The sequence below is a fragment of the Triticum aestivum genome, chromosome 6A (assembly GCF_018294505.1).
Source record: "Triticum aestivum cultivar Chinese Spring chromosome 6A, IWGSC CS RefSeq v2.1, whole genome shotgun sequence".
In the NCBI taxonomy this organism is placed as follows: domain Eukaryota; kingdom Viridiplantae; phylum Streptophyta; class Magnoliopsida; order Poales; family Poaceae; genus Triticum; species Triticum aestivum.
The window spans coordinates 380,586,865-380,606,357 of NC_057809.1; the positions used below are offsets into that span (position 1 = coordinate 380,586,865).

Here is a 19,493-nt window from a genome sequence, read left to right on the forward strand (position 1 = left end):
GTCCGCCTGCCCTCGGGCACGGAGGTCTAGAAGCGTAATGGCCTGGGTGATGGCCTTTGTCCCTTATGTGGAGTTCCGGAAGACTCCAAGCATATCTTCTTCCGGTGCTTGGTGGCGCGATTCCTATGGAGTTGCTTCCGGGATGTCGTGGGTGGGACGTGGTGCCATGATAATCTCCCAGACTTGTTTAGGGAGATCCTAAATTCCCCCCTATTAGTAGACCCTCCATTTGGGTGGCGGTGGGTACCCTTGCGTGGACCCTCTGAAATTGTCGCAATAAACTGGTGATCAAGCACATGATTCATTGCCGTGTGACTAATTCCATCTTTAAAATGTGTGGATTTCTACAGCTCTGGAGACCGCTCAGCAAGCTGTGTGATCGTGGCTTCATCAACTCCATCGCCTCAGGTCTTCGCTCCTCTGCAGCCGCAATGGCCCCGCCGTCACCTCCCCCACCACTGGAGCCTGATTAGAGTCGCTTTTTTCTTGTCTTTGGGGCTTGTTTGGCTGTGCCCCCAGCCGGACCTCGTTTATTTGTTGTTCGTACCCTGAACTTGTACTCTCATAATTGTTGGATGCTTGGCGGTTATGCTTTATAATATAAAGCGGGGGGACCCTTTTTGTAAGGAAGCTCAGAAAATACTAAGTAAGTTGGCTAATTTTCCTTGCTACTATTTTAGCCTGTATGTGATTTGTTGGAACGGATCATATCTCTCTTGATGCATTAACTTACAATTGTACTGCATGTTTTTAATTGTATGAATGAACAGTGTTGTTACTGGTGTGTTCGTTGGGGTTTACAAACTACAAGTCCAACTCAGCCAAGACTGGACCTCGCTCCTGCACTAGTGCACCACATTTCTTTGGAGTGCACAATACAAGCAGAACCTCAATCTCACGCCTCTGTGACCACGAACGATTGGTCCAAAGTCCGAACTATGCCCTGAAACTGAAAGCAAGCTAATAGTACAAGACACAGTTCGCCCAAGATTCCCCGCCCAAACAAAAGGGTAAACAGTGAGCAACGGTGCATACTTAGCTAGGTGCGCCAAGACCAATGCATACGAGAAGGCGAGAGGTCCTTAAACTAGTCGAGTACCGGACCCTGCAAGAAGAATATCCAGCTCGGACACATACACCTAGCTGTTACCAACGATGGTAACTAGGGTGAGACTGCCTATAAATGAGGCTCCATGGGAGTAGTCGCAAAGTTCGTCCCCGTATGATTGCAGGGAACTACAAACTGAAGATGGAGAAAGCGGTGCTCTGCCTAGTCTTGATCTTGGTAGCCTTGCTTGGCTGCAAGGGTGATCCAGATATTGTCACAGGTTCGATTTCTGAAAAGCGTCAATCACGAGAGGTTTTCTCTCTCAAGTACTCCCTTAGTGTTAAAAACATTCTTATATTATGAGACGGAGGGAGTAATTTTTAACAACCCATCTCAAGGACCACTAACACTATCCTTCCTTTTGGAAATTGCAGAAGGCGACTACGTCAGGATCAAACGTACGCCTTCTAGCTTGAGTACATGCATACTTAACTAATGAAGGATTAATAGTCGATGAATGAATTGATCCAGCCTAACACATTTCCAGGTAGCTTGCTGGCGATCCTGATAGTGTTCCCCGTCATGATGCTGGCCCTCGCCCTCGCCATCGTCAAGTACCTGACGCCCAAGGGAAGATCAGACGATGACACCATCGGCTCGTCCGACGACGAGATGAAGGTGCACGGCGGGGAGGTGATCAACCGGTGGTCGGGGCTGTACAGGTTCACCAAGGCCGAGATCGAGCGGGCGTTGGACTACGCCAACAGCCGGATCTACCTGGGGTCCGGCAGCGCGGGGCAGGTGTACCAGGGGGTGCTGCCCAGCGGCCAGCTCGTGGCCATCAAGCACATCCACCGGACGGCCATGTCCGGCTCCTTCACCAGGGAGGCGGACGGGCTGTCCAAGGTCAGGCACCCCAACCTCGTCTGCCTCTTCGGCTACTGCGACGACGGCAGCGACCAGTACCTCGTCTACGAGTACTGCGCCAATGGCAACCTTGCCCAGAATCTCCTCAGTAAGAAGGATCCATCCATCATGTTTAATACTGTATTTAAGCTAGCTAGAGTGTTGAATTACTACAAGTTTTGCATGCTCTTGATTGGCAGGAAGTGACTCTGTGCTCTCATGGCCGACAAGGGTGAAGATCCTTAGGGACTGTGCATCTGTACTAAGGTTCCTTCACACACACTCCGATGGGTGCATTGTACATAGAGATATTAAGGTGAGAATATCCTTGTATATTCGATCCCTCAACATAAGCAAGCAAATTTGCGAAGCCATCTTATCTTTTGTGTGCTTAATTCATTTTTACAGCTTACCAACATCTTGCTGACAGAGGACATGGAGCCTAAGCTGTCTGATTTTGGGCTGGCAAAAATGCTGCAAATGGAGGAGACCAAGGTCTTCACCGATGTGAGGGGAACCATCGGCTACATGGATCCGGAGTACATAACACACTCCAAGCTTACCTGCGCAAGTGATATCTACAGCTTTGGTGTGGTTGTGCTGCAGCTTCTGTCAGGAAGAAAGGTCATAGAGCTTGACATTGTTGCGCGCGATTCTCTCACCAAGAAGGTAAGTTCAGCCATATCTTTTCAGAATCATATCCCTATTACACTGAGAAGGAACTCGGCAAGTAAATTTCAGAAGTTATTCTCACCATTGGTTGTTCTTATCTTGACTTACAGTCAAGGAACTCAAGTTTTTGACGCACCTAATTTGCTCTCCGTTCTTGTCTCAAGGCAAAAGATGTCGTAACTGGGAAAAAACCACTGGATGAATTCATAGACTCGCGCGTTCGAGATGAAGTTAATATCGAAGATTTTGTATTGATATTAAAGATTGGAGTCCTCTGTGTGGCACACTCTAGCGTAGGACGTCCAACAATAAAAGATGTGTACGAGGAGATGGACAAAGCATGGAGAAATACAAACACAAAGGTTTGCGTCATTGACACGATTTTTGCATCACACACACTACATTATGCTACCTTTGTTAGCGCAACCAAATTTCTTTATCTTTGACCACCATTCATTAAAAAAATGTTTAGGTTGGTTAGATAAAAATGTTGCAACTATATTTTTCACTAAAAGCAGTTCTTGAATATGATATGTTATAATATTCGGAAAAACTAAAATCCTGCCGACCGGCAGATTGCAACAGGTTCACACGGACGCGTTACCGTCAGATTTTTGTATCAAGGGCTGCATGCATTTGCACCCTTTTTGCTAATCACACACATGACAGTTTCCTTTTATCTAATCATGCGCATGTCGGTTTCTTTTTTCCTAATCACACGCGCATATCACTTTTAGCCAATGCATGTTCGCTTTCTCACTTACATGTATGCATGCATCCATGGAAAAAATAAAAATGATGATGTCATCAAAGATTCTTCCCAATGCAAAAAATTTAAAATTATATGTAGCCTAAACCGTAGGTCCGATTGAAAAATCGTTTTTACATAAAAGATTTATCATGACGAGACCTTCGAAACTAGATCCCATATTGATATGTTCCGACGATTTTTTTTTCAGGTCAAAATTTACCACGTATGTGTTACGTAAGTTATCACACTTGTGATACATAAGTTACCATTTTGATATTACGGAGCCATAAAAATGGTCATCCAACCTTCTCCTCACATGCAAATAAACTAGAGGAACAAAAAAACCATGATAACTTTTGACCCAGAATTTTTTTTGAAAAATATACCACTTGAAAAAATTTGTGTAAATAGCATGTTAACACACCCACATCAAAGCTGATAACCCACGTTCAAACACCGCGGTAACTTTTGACCGCAGACCTGATAACTTGTGTACCTCGGTGCTGATAACTTTAGCATGGTGTGTGTGCGTGGGGAGGGGGGTGATGAAAATATACCACCGTTAACTTTTATCTGAATATCATGGTAACTCACATATCGTAGACCTGCTAACTTGTGTACCTCGGTCCTGATAACTTTGGCATGGGGGAGGGGTTGATGAAATATCAACTCGGTAACTTTTATGTGAATAGCATGGTAACTCATACATCTCATACCTGGTAACTTATGTGCTTCGATCCTGATAACTTTGGTGCGGGAGTTGTTTAAAAACATATCCCCGATAACTTTTGTGTAACTTTTTTGGTACTATACGCATCGTATACGTGATAACACATGCACAATCACCGCAATAATATTAACCCGAGCTAATAAGAAGGTTAGAAGATATATGCCCCGGGAATATTTGTGTAAACGACACAGTAACATATGTAGCATGTGTGTGATAAATTGCTTAGCCCACAAGTGGTACTTTTGATCCGAATAAAAGTCGTCGGAACATATCAACATAGGATCTAGTTTCGAAGATCTCGCCGCGGCGTGTTTTTTATGTGAAAACGATTTTTTGATCAGACCGAAAGTTTGAGCTACAAAACATTTTGAAGTTTCAAAATAAGGAGGAAGCAAGAATGACATCAACGTTTCAGTCTTCTAATTCATTTGCATATGGGAGAATTGGAGGACCACTTTTGATGCCTCGGTAATTTCTTTGTAAATGAGATGGTAACTTATGTATCATAGACGTGATAACTTACTTAGTCCGGGTCTAGTAATTTTTGACCTGAAAAAAAAAGTCATCAAAACATACCAACATGGGATCTAGTTTTGAAGGTCTCGTCGTGACGAATCTTTTATGTGAAAACAATTTTTCGATCGGAGCGGTGGTTTGAGCTATAAAACATTTTGAATATTATTTTTAGATGGAATCTTGATGACATCATTTTTTTTTGTTTCTTCTACATGCAATTATTCTCTAACATGAAGGAGTTTACATATGCACGCGAGGAAGTTTGCACTGCATGTGTGATTAGTGAGATCGCAAGCTGCAGGAGCAAAGTGGGATTAGATCGTGCGGATCCGTTGCTAATTTCCTGCCGTCCGGACGTTAGTCTCGTTCTATAATATTTTACTTGCATATATTCATATAAAAAACCAACGCTCAAAGTTGCGGCTGAAGGTTGTGTATTTTGATCCGAGGGAGTATTTTCTGAACTCACTGTCCATTGTTTCTTAAAATCCTACTTTTATACTTGCGCAGGCTACTAGGTCAAGGAAGGAGATAAATTCGTCAAATACAGCACAGTATGCAAAAGTGATAGATGTGTAGTTCACATTTTGTCCAAACAAAGAAGAACAATAGCGTGGAATATGCAAGAGCACACTTTTCACATGAACTGCAGAAGATGCTTAATATGCCAAAGCTATGCAAAAGGAGTATTGCACTTAGGAACTGTGATATTCCCTCTAGGTTTCCTACGTACTTAGTTGTATATGCACAGTACAAAGAGCATGAAACGGCAACTTCCGAGTAGAAGTTCAGTTATGTAATTCACCGAAACCTAACACAGGCACACAGCATGATAGGGTGGTTTCTGTCAAACTGTCCTAAAGTATACCTTCCAGGCCCAATACAAAAGATTGCGTTTCTGTTCATGGTCAGAATGCTACTCTGCAAACACAGTGGAATTACCATCGACAGAAGCACATAAAGGGCCGTAGATTAACTGAGCTCGAGTTCATATGTGCTCGCGTGAACAGTAAATTGAGACAATTGAAAATAAATCAAAAATTTCTGAATTTTCTTTGTGTCAAACTTTGATAAATGTTTTCAATGTTTGCCAAGTTCTGTCGTAAAATACATTCATGGAAGTTGTGACAAAAAAATATTGATGCAAAAAAAATGTTTCCAAAAGCATTTTGGAGCATCGGTTTTTTTTGCCATGACTTCCACGAATCTCTTCATGATGAAACTTTGCAAGAATTGAATTTGTCAAAATTTATCACAAAAATAATTCAGAATTTTATAAATTTTTAATTATTTTTGGATTTTATTGTTCACCCGAACTCATATGAGCTCAAGCTGAGAAGGACACTTTCACACATAAAGAGGCATCAATGCTCTATTGTCCCGTGAATTTGTTATACGGGAATGTACAACCCTACATATATTTGCTAAATCAGGGTATATGTGTAATAGTTGTTACTGTTAAAAATATATTTCTCACCTTTCTTCATTAGTTTGGACATTTAGAGTAACTGGCTTGTGAATGAATTCAATATGGTATCAGAATCAAAAGAACCCTCTCAACATAGTATTAAAAAAAATTGCAGCCTACATCAATTCCACGTCTAAGAACTAAATAAGTATAGAGATGAGGGGAGTGTTGGAATATACTGTCGTCTTTCTTCATCAATTCGGACTTTTGAATAGTTGGCTGAAACATAACACTGATACACGAGCGGACTATTAAGCCCTCATAATCGCACACGATGGGAATCATTGTGTGCAATGTCAACATTGCAGACGGTACAAATATAAAACCGTTTGTCCAAAAAATAAATGCGTACAATCAAAGGGTCATCGCACACGATTAAGAAAAGAAAACTGTATACGACATGGCAACATAGAACCCACGGTTCCAGAAAGACAATTGTCTGTGATGACTATAGCCCCATGTCTCTCCGAGCTCAATGTTCACCTCCCGATTCCACTAGGTAAGTTCTGATTATCTACGAAGGAGCGCTGTTTCTTTTAATCCATTGGATGAACTGAGTGTAAATTAATGCATTTTGTTAGAAATATAAGATGGGGAAATATATATTTATCGAGGAATCAAAAGTCATTCGGTGTATGAAGATCATCTTGCATGTACTACCTCCATTCTAAAATATAAAGTAGCCTACCAAAACATCTTATATTTTGAAATGGAGGTAGTAACTTGTTTATTAACCAATGAAAACAAACAAAAGGTAGGGAGTAAGGGCATCTCCAGCCGCGCCTCTAGAAAGGCCTCCCCAGATAATTTTTTCGCGCCAACGCCAAAAAAACGGCCCAGTCGCGCCCCCAGGAGCCCGATTTTCGTCGGCCTGGGCCGAAAACAGCGCCGGCGGACCCAGACCGAACCCGGCGCGCTGGGGGGCGCCCGGGGGCGCTGTCGTGGTTCTAAGCCTGACAGTAGAGTGGGGGGTAGGTATGGAGAGGCAAGGTCCTAGCTATGGAGAGGTTGTAAGCACAAAGGATGTACGAGTTCAGGCCCTTCTCGGAAGAAGTAACAGCCCTACGTCTCGGAGCCCGGAGGCGGTCGAGTGGATTATGAATGTATGGATTACAAGGTGCCGAACCCTTCTGCCTGTGGAGGGGGGTGGCTTATATAGAGTGCGCCAGGACCCCAGCCAGCCCACGTAGGAGAGGGTTTAAGGTGAGTTAAGTCTGGGGCGTTACTGGTAACGCCCCACATAAAGTGCCTTTACTATCATAAAGTCTACTTAATTACAGACCGTTGCGGTGCAGAGTGCCTCTTGACCTCCTGGTGGTCGAGTGAGTCTTCGTGGTCGAGTCCTTCAGGCCAGTCGAGTGTGTCCTCGTTGGTCGACTGGAAGGCGACCTCTTCTAGGGATGTCCTAGGGTAAGTTACTTGGGACAGGTCCGTGACCCTACCCTAGGTACATAACCCCATCATTAGCCCCCGAATGGATTGAGACTTCGAGTGAAGAAGGAGTTGATGTCGTTTCCGATTAACCTTTGCGTTCTAGTTGTGCGCTGTTCTGGATCAAAGAATCTCTTCGTTGACAGGGAGCAATCTGTCTTCGGTCGACTCGATCCGTTCTATTTTTGCGTCGAGTGATCTTTCGAGCTTCGTCGATCTCCGAGCGACGGATCGCCGGAATCACCGCGTCTGACAGGCTGATTTGTTGCTCGCGGATTCTGCGGGGTGCGAAATTTGGGGGCGCGCGCGAAGTGGGGCAGACCGCGGCGTTCGGATGGGACGGGGCGTAGACGCCTCGATCTCCGCGCCGCCTTTTTCGCCACTTATCCAGTCCTCATAACTGCTCACAGATATGATTAGATCGATCGGGCCCACATGTCAGCCACTCGGAAGGGACCTTATAAATGTGCCCGGCGAGGATTTCTGTGCTGCGCCTCAGCATTCTCCCTCTCTTCCTCTGCTTCCTTCCTCCCTGCTCAGCGTGCTCGCCCTCGCCCCCGCACCACTTCACTTCGTGCATCTCACCGGCGACCATGGCCAAGGAGAAGACGGCGGCGCTGGAGCGTGCCAAGAAGGCGTCGGCATCGGAGAAGGCGAAGGGGAGATCCACCAGCCGCAGAGGGTCCTCGTCCAGATCCCGCCTGCCGAAAGGCTGGGTCCAAGGAGACTGGATCCAGTCGACCATCACGGAGGAGGACCTCCTCGACATGGCCAACGAGGGCTTGATCCCTCACGGAGCTGCGAGGTTGCCGGGGAAGGAGTGGCAGCCACAGCCAGAAGAGGGTGAGTGTGTGCTTCTGGCCACTCATGTTGACCGCGGGTTTTCCTTGCCGCCAAGCATTTTCTTCCGTGGCTTCTTGAATTTCTTTGGAGCGCAGCTCCACCACTTTACCCCAAACTCCATTGCCTATCTTGCTGCATTCGTGTCCATGTGTGAGGGTTTTTTGGGCTGTCGACCGCACTGGGGCTTGTTCAAACGTATCTTCACGTGTCGCTCTCAGACCGTGAAGAAGGCGAGCCCAGGTGACGAGAAGACCCGAGTCGTCCAAATGTGTGGGGGGCTGGGGATTCAGGTGAGGAATAATAGCACCTTCCCGCCCATGTCCTTTCCCGAGTCCGTCAGAGGCTGGCAGTCGACTTGGTTCTACTGCCAGGTCCAGTCGACGCCAGGGCAGTCGAGTGGACTCCCTCCGTTTACCATGGACCGAGTGAACATGCCCTCCCCTCTGAAGCTGATTCCGGAGGAGAAAGCCGACGTGAAGATGTTGATGGAGCGCGTGGTGCAGCTGGTTCGGGAGGGTGTGACAGGCATGGACCTCTTGGAGGTTTTCCTCAAGCGTCGCATCCAGCCTCTCCAGTTCCGGAGCCACTGCATGTGGTTGTACTGTGGGCCCGAAGACGAGACTAGAGTCCATCCAGAAGAAGTCGACGACGCCACTCTGGAAAGGTGGATGGTAGCCGTTACTGGGAACAGGGACAACCCGCGCGGAGCCAGAAGGATTCCTCCACTCGACCACGACAGCGTCCCAAACAAGGTACACTTGCTCTGCTTTCCATTGTGTCCTTGTTGTATTCATTTCTGCTAACCCTGCCGACTGGTCGACTGACCCTTGTTTGGGCATCTGCTAGGCCTTCACCGAGCTGTACTCGATGCCCAATGGGGCGCAAGCTCCGACTGAAGAAGGCGAGGCGAGCGGGGGCGAGGCGAGCGGGGGCGAGGCGAGCGGGGGCGAGAGCCAGGAAGAGGAGGAATGGGACTCGGATGCTGCAGGGGATGACGACGACGATGATGATGAAGGTGATGAAGATGACATCGAGGACGAGGAAGAAGAGGAGGAGGAGGTCGTTCCACCGCGCTCAGAAAGGCGGTCGAAGCTTGTCCACGACCCCTCGACCGAACGTGGTAAGGGGGTTGCGACTGCCGCTCAGTCGACCAAGCGCCCTCGGACCACCTCTCCGGCGCCGACTGAAAAGGCGCCGAAGCAGCCCAGGGCGGCCTCCTCGAAGCCGACCAAGCTCCTGCCGAAGATGAAGGTGTCCATCCCCACCATATCAGGGTAATTGTGTTGCTCATATTTTCTTATCCTTGTGCGAACTTTATCTCTGGTCGACGCTGAGGTTAGTCGACTGATCCTTTGGAGTTGCAGTGCTGCTACTTCTGAGACCTCGGCCCGGGCCGATGACCACGAGATGGAGGATGCAGCAACTTCGAATCCAGGTACTGTGTTCTTAATACCATTCTTAGTCGACTGACTCGCTATCTCTGATCCTGACCCTTCTCCGCAGCTCCACCCAACACTGTTATCGATCTTCCTGATGATGATGAGGATGAAGAGCCGCTGAAGCACAGGAGGAGTCGAAAAGCGTCCGTCAGTAAGGTGTCTCAGGATGTGTCAGCGCCTGAAATTCTGACTGTGGAGGAAGAGAACACCACTCGACACACGATGACCTTCGCGACCCCACTGACGAGTGCTCAGCAGCCCTCCCTCTTCACGACTCACCACGTCCCAGAGGACCAAGCTGGTGCAGCGAAGGAGGCAATACGCCAGGCGGGACTCATGATGGAGCAGCTGAAGACCATCCGGGATGCGAGCCAGGCAGCTTATGACGCCAGCTCTGCCCTCCAAAGCAATGTCCAGGTCAGTCGACTGCTGTTTGTTCTGTTGGATATGCTACCAAAAACTTTTCTTTTCCGGGATTTATATTAGTCACCCAGTGGGTGTGTCGAATAAACTCCGTGTTAGCGGGGGCACGCTGAGTGCACCCGCTGGGTGTAGTCCCCAAGGCTAAGGTCGACTGCTGGCAGTCGGCCTTAGGCTTTATAATGTCAATCTTTCTGTCAGTCGACTGGTCGACTGGATTTCGCAAACCAGTGGGGGCACGCTGAGTGCACCCACTGGGTGTAGTCCCCGAGACTGTGGTCGACTGCTTGCAGTTGATCACAGTCTTAGAGAATGCGTCTCGCACACTGTTTTTTTTTTTTTGAGGTCGACTGGTCGACTTTGTCTTCAACAGGATTAGTGGGGGCACGCTGAGTGCACCCACTGGGTGTAGTCCCCGAGGCTACGGTCGAATGCTTGTATTCGGCTGTAGTCTTAGAAACTTGTGTTTTTCCCTTTTTCACTCGGAAGTGAGTTACATTTGACGTTTAGTCGATTGGTTCTTTGCAGAACTCCTGTGATCTCGTGGCTCGCTACTCAGAGCTGGAACAAAAACATACTCAAGTCGAGCTGAGCTTGAAGCTGGTTCAGGAGAAGCTGACAAAGGCAAAGGAGGAGACCGAAGGTATGTTTGGTGAGACCCTGACGACTGCTTTTCCCCTTGCTTGTTTCGGCATCTGATCTCGCTGTAACTTGCAGGTAAGGTAAGGGAGGCCCAGCAGAAGAAAGACCTTGAGCTAGCTGATAAGATCAAGCTTGCTGACGAAAAGTTGGCTTCAGTCACCAAGCTCGAACAAGACAATACCAATCTGAAAACTGCTCTTGGGATTGCCAATAAGGAAGTCAGTCGACTGAGAACTGACAAAGCTGCCTTGACCGACCAAGTCAGCAAATTGACTGAGAAGAAGACTGAACTGGAGGCTTTCCTGAGTGGCCTTGCCAAGAAGCTGTTTCTTATGCTTGAAGGTAAACCTCCATGTTTGGCAAATATTTCCAACTGTGGCTTCTTCCATTCGACTATTCCCTTGACTTAGTGATCACCCTTGCAGAATTTTGTCAAAACTTTGAAGAGGAAACCAGCCGACTGGAGCCGAACCTTGACCCCGTCAATTCTCCGGTGAACGACGAAGTTGCCATGGATGTTTTCCGACTGGAGTCTCGTGTCGCAGCTGTCGTGGACTATCTCGCAAGGCTGAAGGCCGCCACATCTCGCATCGACTCGACGCTCTGGCCTGAGGAGACACTTCAGAATGACCTTGAGTCGTTGATGGCCCGCTTGAACGCGATTCCTGGTCGAGTGCAGGAGTGGAAGAAGTCCTCGGCTCGGTGTGGTGCAGATGTCGCTCTGTGTCTGGCCCGAGTCCACTGCAAAGATGCACGAGAAGAGAAGCTGGCGGCCCTTCGGGTGGCCAATACCAAGAAGCATGACTTCAGGTCCTTTATGGAGACTTTCCTTGCAGCTGCCACTCGGATCGCCGACGGAATTGACCTTGATGAATTCGTTGCACCTTCCAGCCCTCCACAGGAGGGGTAAAAAACTTCTTCTGGCTCGACACTTTAAATTTGCCTCGGTATGCCGAGTGGAATTGTAACCGACAAACCTTAACAGGCTTGACGCCTAAGCACTTTCGGTTCCTTTAGATATCGATTCAAACTTGAATTTGGCACTTGAATATGATTGCCTTCGGCTCAAAATGTCTTTTGCAGGTTCAAAGCAAGGTGCCTGTGCTTAGGCGAGCAGTTGGACTGCAGCTAAGCCTCCGAGTGAGAGGATCGCTCTTCACTCGGTAGGATTTTTGTAACTTAGGCGAGTGCTTGGACTGCAGCTAAGCCCCCGAGTGGAAGGCTGGCTTACCACTCGGTAGGATTTTGATAACTTAGGCGAGCACGAAGCTGCAGCTAAGCCCCCGAGTGAGAGGATTGCTCTTCACTCGGTAGGATTTTTATAAACTTAGGCGAGCACGAAGCTGCAGCTAAGCCCCCGAGTGAGAGGATTGCTCTTCACTCGGTAGGATTTTTATAACTTAGGCGAGTGCTTGGACTGCAGCTAAGCCTCCGAGTGGAAGGCTGGCTTACCACTCGGTAGGATTTTGATAAACTTAGGCGAGTGCTTGGACTGCAGCTAAGCCCCCGAGTGAGAGGATTGCTCTTCACTCGGTAGGATTTTTATAACTTAGGCGAGTGCTTGGACTGCAGCTAAGCCCCCGAGTGAGAGGGAGAATAGTGCCAATCTTTTCTGGGTTGGCGTCGATTCCCCGTTCGGAAACGAGAAAACCGAGTAACTTGCCACCAGGAACTCCAAATGTGCACTTTGATGGATTGAGCTTGATATCATACCTTCTGAGGTTGGCAAATGTTTCGGCGAGGTCAGCGAGCAGGTCGGAACCTTTTCGTGACTTGACAACAATATCATCCATATAAGCTTCCACATTCCGACTGATTTGAGTGAGTAGACACTTCTGGATCATTCGCATAAATGTGGCTCCGGCATTCTTGAGGCCGAATGGCATGGTGATATAGCAGAAGCACCCGAATGGAGTGATGAAAGCTGTTTTTACTTCATCGGGCCCATACAGACGGATCTGGTGGTACCCAGAGTAAGCATCTAAAAAAGACAACCTTTCGCATCCCGCGGTCGAGTCAACAATTTGATCTATGCGAGGGAGAGGAAAGTGATCTTTCGGGCAGGACCGGTTGATGTGCTTGAAATCAATACACATTCGGAGCGACTTGTCCTTCTTAGGAACCATGACGACATTAGCGAGCCACTCGGAGTGGAATATCTCTCGGATAAATCCTGCCGCCAACAGTCGAGCCACTTCTTCACCAATGGCCTTTCTCTTCTGGACGGCGGACCGCCGAAGATGTTCTTTGACTGGCTTTGCAGACTTGTCGACTCTTAGGCGATGCTCAGCCAGTCCCCTGGGAACACCTGGCATGTCAGCGGGCTTCCATGCAAAAATGTCCCAGTTCTCACGGAGGAACTGGATGAGCGCTTCTTCCTATTTTGGGTCGAGTGTTGTGGAGATGCGGGTCGGGGCTGCTTCGGGGTCGGTCGGGTGAATGTGAACAGGCTTCGTCTCACCGGACGACTGGAATGCAGATTCTGTGGCGGGCTTCTTGGACCGCAGCAAGTCACTCGGATCTGCGTTTTGCTTGTATTCTTCGAACTTGACCGCTGTCACTTGGGAATCGGCAATTTTGGAGCCCTTCTGAAAGCACTCCTCTGCCTTTTTCCTATCTCCGGTGACAGTGATCACACCTTTGGGACCGGGCATCTTCAATTTGAGGTACACGTAACATGGTCGAGCCATGAACCGTGCATAGGCTGGCCTCCCCAAAATGGCATGATATGCACTTTGAAAATCCACGACCTCAAACGTCAACTTTTCTTTGCGAAAATGCTTTGAATCGCCAAACACTACGTCCAAAGTTATTTGGCCGAGTGACTCGGCCTTCTTCCCTGGTATAACTCCATGGAAGCTCATGTTACTAGTGCTCAGTCGGGACATCGGAATGCCCATACCTTTCAACGTGTCTGCATATAACAGATTCAGGCCACTTCCACCGTCCATCAGCACCTTTGTCAGTCGAGTGCCTTCGACAACTGGATCGACCACCAAAGCTTGCCTCCCAGGGGTGGCAATATGAGTCGGGTGATCAGATTGGTCGAATGTGATGGGTGTCTGAGACCACTTCAGATAATTTGCCTTTGCTGGGGCAACCATGTTAACCTCTCGGTTAATCACTTTCAGTCGACTTCTGCTTTCCACATCTGCGAAGATCATCAGAGTGGAGTTGATATGCGGATATCCTCCCTCACTGTCCTCTTTGTCTTCGGCTTTGTCCGACTCCTTCTCCTTGTCCTTAGACTGTTTTCCCTGAAACTGCTGGATCAGGAGTCGACATTAGCGAGTGGTGTGTTTTGGGTAAATGATATTCCCCTCTTCATCTTTCTTTGTGTGAATATGACACGGCATATCCATCACGTCGTTCCCTTCTTTATCCTTCACCTTCTTGGGGTTCCAGGATCCTTTTGGTTTCCCCTTAAACTTTCCTTGAGTCACGGCCAGAGCCTCTCCAGGAGCTGCCGGTTCAGCCTTCCGCTTCTGTTTCCGACTGGAATTTCCTTTTTCTGACTGACTCGGCTTGTGCTTGCCGCTTCGGAGTCGGTCTTCTTCTTCGCCGTTGGCGTACTTGGTAGCAATCTCCATCATCCGACTCAAGGTCATGTCACCGGTTCGACCAAATTTCAAGCTCAGTTCTCTGTTCTTGACACCATCTTTGAAGGCGCATACTGCCTGATGGTCAGAGACGTTTTCCACAGTGTGGTGCAAAGTGATCCACCTCTGAATATACTCTCTGAGAGTCTCATTGGTTTTCTGCACGCAGACTTGCAACTCTGTCAATCCCGCTGGTCGCTTGCAAGTCCCTTCGAACGTTCTGACGAACACTCGGGACAGATCTTCCCAAGTGTAAATACTGCTAGGAGGCAATTGAGTCAACCATGCCCTGGCAGAACCTTCCAACATGAGGGGCAAATGCTTCATGGCCACCTCGTCGTTCCCACCACCGATCTGAACTGCCACTCGGTAGTCTTCTAGCCAAGTTTCAGGCTTAGACTCACCGGTGAACTTGCTGACTCCTGTTGCCAACCTGAAATTGGGGGGGATAACAGCGGCTCTGATAGCTCTGCTGAAACATTCAGGACCAGAAACATGTACTCGACTGCTCGTGGGCACATCTCTGTCGAGTGCACCTCGATGGGCTCTGTTCCGGTCGACCAATCCTTGCACGATAATGGATCGCGCGTCGAAGCCTGGCTCTCTGGGGTCAACTGGAACCCTACGCCCTGTACTGTATTGACGCCTATCATCTGGCTGCCGAGGAGCGTAAGACCCACCCCTCGGAGGGGAATAGGGCACTCGACGCCTATCATCTCGGTCGAGTCTGTCGCCATATTGATCTCGTCGATTCTCACGCCCTTCGCGCCGCGGAGGCGATCTGGGGCTGTGAGCCGACTGAACCGTATTCACAGTGACAGATCGACTGTGAATTCTGTTGCGCGACTGAGACACGGCTGAATTCTGATCTCCTGCTGCCCGGAGCAGATCCCTGATCTGCAGCAAACCTCTGCCAGCTTCTGACTGCGAAGGCTGAATGGACTCTGCTATACGGGTCGCAGCTGCTAAATTCTGAATTGGGGTTCGATATACCTGAGTCGGCGGGAAGAGTTGTCGTCGACTGGTGTCGGGAACTCGTTGCCGCGCGCGCTCGTCGAGTGCTCGCTGAAGGTTCTCCAGTCGAGTGCGCTCGGCCAAATTGGCCAGACGCGCCTCCTCCAAGGCACGAGCCTCGGGGGTTTCTCCTGCGATGGGTACACGCAGGGGATCCTCGTTCCTGCGGCGAAGCTCTTCTCTTTGCAGAGAGTCGAGTGGCTCGGGCTGGTACTCTTCGTAGCCTCGAGCAGGGTCGCCGCCGTCACCTGCTCCACCACCGCGGGCGAAGCCAGGAGGGCTGTGGGGCCCGTCGACCATCAGGATTTCCGCCGCTGGATCACTGCTTCCGCACTCGGATGCAGTCTCTCCGGAGCCAGTCGACTGATCGAACAAGTCGTAGAGAGATTCGTTGGGCTCGATTGCCGCAACTTGTGTAGTGGTCGACTGGCGAGCCACCGCGTGACTCACCCATCGCTGAAGCCTCGACCGGCCTGAGCACTTGCGCTGGCGGGAGACTGGGAGGGTGGAAGATGGAGGAGCCGACCGATACTGGGTCGATGGTTGCCGCAGCAGAACGCCGCGGACACATGCGCGAAAATGCGTCGCACCGCGGACGGGGAGCGCATCTACGTCGAGTGGAGCCTCTTGGAGCCATGCGGAGTCGTCAGCGATGAAGGTGAGAGTGCCGAGACGGATCTCTTGACCCTCGATCAAAACTCCAGCAGACACCATGATGAAAATAATCGGAAGAATCGCAATTTCTCCACAAAATCGCTAAAACACCTGCCCCACGGTGGGCGCCAACTGTCGTGGTTCTAAGCCTGACAGTAGAGTGGGGGTAGGTATGGAGAGGCAAGGTCCTAGCTATGGAGAGGTTGTAAGCACAAAGGATGTACGAGTTCAGGCCCTTCTCGGAAGAAGTAACAGCCCTACGTCTCGGAGCCCGGAGGCGGTCGAGTGGATTATGAATGTATGGATTACAAGGTGCCGAACCCTTCTGCCTGTGGAGGGGGGTGGCTTATATAGAGTGCGCCAGGACCCCAGCCAGCCCACGTAGGAGAGGGTTTAAGGTGAGTTAAGTCTGGGGCGTTACTGGTAACGCCCCACATAAAGTGCCTTTACTATCATAAAGTCTACTTAATTACAGACCGTTGCGGTGCAGAGTGCCTCTTGACCTCCTGGTGGTCGAGTGAGTCTTCGTGGTCGAGTCCTTCAGGCCAGTCGAGTGTGTCCTCGTTGGTCGACTGGAAGGCGACCTCTTCTAGGGATGTCCTAGGGTAAGTTACTTGGGACAGGTCCGTGACCCTACCCTAGGTACATAACCCCATCAGGCGCCAGGGCGAGCTGTTTTGGCGCGAAAAAGCCGCTGGCCAGCCGCGTCAGCGACACGGCGCCTCGTCTTCCCCCAACGGCCTCGGTTCCCGCGGGGAATCAACGCCAAGGCTGCCGCCGGTCAGCCTTGCCATTGATTCCTCACGGGCGGCGCGTCACGGGACGGCGCGCCGACGCCTCCCCTCCCTCGCACGCGTACACACGGGTGCGGCGCGGCTATATAGCCGATGGCCTGTACTCGCCTGTGCCCACACCAGCCCCGCCCCTCGCCACCGCCCAGCCCCTCCCTCTCCCTACCTCTCCCGAGCGCCGCCGCCCAGCCCCTCCCTCTATCTCTCTACCTCTCCCGAGTCCGTCGCCATGGCGGAACGCTTCCCCGGAGACGAGGCGGCGGCCAACGGCTTCGGCCGCTCCGCGAACAGGAGTCCTGGCTCCTGTTCCAGGCGAACATCCCGGCGCCGCCGGACATGCGCGCCGGGCCGACGGGGTGGAGACTCAGCGCCGGGGGAGTGCCCATTCCCCCGTTGCCCGACGCCGTGGCGAAGCCGAAGTACTTCGCCAAGGAAGTCGAGGTCGTGCGCGCCTCCCTCACCGACGCCCAACTCTCCCTCCCCCAGTACGCCGCCGACAACCACGCGGCTTGGGCGGCGTATTTCAAGCGCCGCCAGCAGCAGCGCTTGGCGTCCACCAACGGCGCGCTGGTGGTCGGCGGCCGGCAGAACAACGAGGGGCGCCACCTGTGGTGGGGCGTCCCCGGCCGCACACTCGAGGGCGTGCTGACGTACCTCGAGGGAGGCAACGACCCGCCGTTGGCGTACCCGGCGAGGGCGGCCGCCCTGGCGCAGCACCGACGCGTCGGGCCATGGGCGCCAAGGAGGTTCGGGTCCTCCTCCTCTTCTTCCTCCTCCCGATCTTCATCGCACTCCTCCGGCACTCCGGCCCTGCTCGGCGTCAAGGCCGAGCCCGCGGTGGAGACGCCGCTCGGCCGGCGCACTCGCAGCGCCGGCATCGTCATCAACGAGGGCGGCCGGCGCGCCTACTCGTCGGCTCCTCCGCGCTTCGTCAAGCCAAAGACGGAGCCGGGGCTCGCGCCGGTGAAGAAGGAGCCGGCCGCGCCGGTGACGAGGAACTCGACGACGACGACGCGGCCCTGGAATGGGCGCGCAGGGACTCCATAGCGATGGAGAAGGAGCGCCTGGAGAAGGCGAAGGAGCGCCAGTGCGCCGCCCTGCTTCGCTTCGCGGAGCGTCGACGCGGCCGCGACGAAGGCGGAGTCGTCGTCATCTACGACAGCGACGATGACGACGACGATGCGCCGCCACCAGTCCGCCATGGCGACGCCGGGCAGGGGTCCAGCAGGGGCGCCCGCGTCAAGGAGGAGAAGGCCAACGACGACGATGGCGGCAATGGCGACGACTTCGGCCAGTTTTTCCTTTAGATTAGTTTATGTATATGTGCTATGTAATGAAAATCCGCGAACTTCGCCGAAATGTGCCGAAATTTATCGTGTTTGATCGAAATTTATCGTGTTTAAGGCAAACTTCTTTTATTTTAAAACGTGCCTGGGACGGCCCTGGAGCCGGCGGCTGGGGACCAACTCGCCCCCAGGCTCAATTTTTGCGCCGGCTCATCCCCAGACGGCGATTTTAGGCGCCCCCTGAGGGCCAACGGCGGGAGATGCCATAAGGAGTAGTAATGCCTAACAATTTATGTTTTTGTCTTATCTTGGCCTGCCCATTCGTTGAAGCTCCGCCACTGGTGTGGAGTAGCTTTCATCTCGTCAACCCAACTCCAAGTGCTGCATACACCACAAAAACTACATGGGCAGCCGCCCACACGCATAATCCTATTACACTTGCAAAACTTTCAAGTAGTTCAAGTTTCAAAACGAATGCGGCTACCGTTGGATTCTCTCTTGCGCCACTTGTGAACGTGAGGCTGATAACCGGGCACGCCGTCGCCGCCAAAGCGACGGGCTCAAACTCAGCCGCTCACGTCCACCCGTGCGCCGCCGAATGCCGAACACAAAACCCCACCCACCCACGCACGCACCGCGCCGGCGTCGGCATCGGCATCGGCATGAGGAGCTCGGCGGACGACGTGGACATCGAGCTGGTCAAGGCGGTGGCGCAGGCGTGGTACGCGCACGCGGGCAACCCGCGGCCGTCCCGCGCGCCGGCGGACGACGACGGTGCCGCCGGTCTGGGCGCGCGCCGCGCGGGCGCCCCGCGCTACAGGCCGTCGCGGTTCAAGCTGTAGGCCGCGGCGGCGGCGGCCAAGCCGCCAAACAGCAGGCCGTGGGACTTCACGCAGTCGCTGTGGGACACCTACGAGCTGGTCACCGTGGCGCAGAAGATCGAGTCCAGCCTCGCCATCGTGGACGAGGCCACGGCCAGGCCAGCAAGGCGTGCCTTCACCGACAAAGACACCACGCGCGCCGGAGGAGGGAAGCGGGCGAGGGAGAGCAGGCGTAGCCTCAGGAGCCTGTTCCGCCGGTCCTCGTCCAGGAGGTTCGAGGAATCAAGCAGCTAGCTAGCTAGTGTTCTCCTCTCTACCTTCATGTTTCTCTCTCTAGTCCTTCCTTGCCTGAAAGACTTGGGCAGCGTCTATATGCAACTTATTACAGAGCTTTCTGTATTGCCAACCACAGCATGCATTTAGGTAGAGAAAACACAGTCAGATAGAAATACATATATGGCG

The 19,493-nt window shown here is 51.4% G+C and overlaps 2 protein-coding genes across 2 annotated transcripts; both read left to right on the forward strand.

Annotated features, from left to right (window-relative positions):
• Positions 1-1,249: 1,249 nt before the first annotated feature.
• On the forward strand, positions 1,250-5,597 carry LOC123130646 (putative serine/threonine-protein kinase). The gene is made up of 7 exons (XM_044550479.1): positions 1,250-1,328; positions 1,483-1,506; positions 1,596-2,063; positions 2,155-2,270; positions 2,363-2,623; positions 2,791-2,988; positions 5,134-5,597. Exons 1-7 carry the CDS (start codon positions 1,250-1,252, stop codon positions 5,200-5,202), a joined length of 1,215 nt encoding a protein of 404 aa, XP_044406414.1. The 3' UTR covers positions 5,203-5,597.
• Positions 5,598-18,488: 12,891 nt separating this feature from the next.
• Positions 18,489-19,437, forward strand: LOC123129612 (uncharacterized). Its single transcript, XM_044549707.1, has one exon. It carries the CDS (start codon positions 18,489-18,491, stop codon positions 19,050-19,052), a length of 564 nt encoding a protein of 187 aa, XP_044405642.1. The 3' UTR covers positions 19,053-19,437.
• Positions 19,438-19,493: the final 56 nt, after the last annotated feature.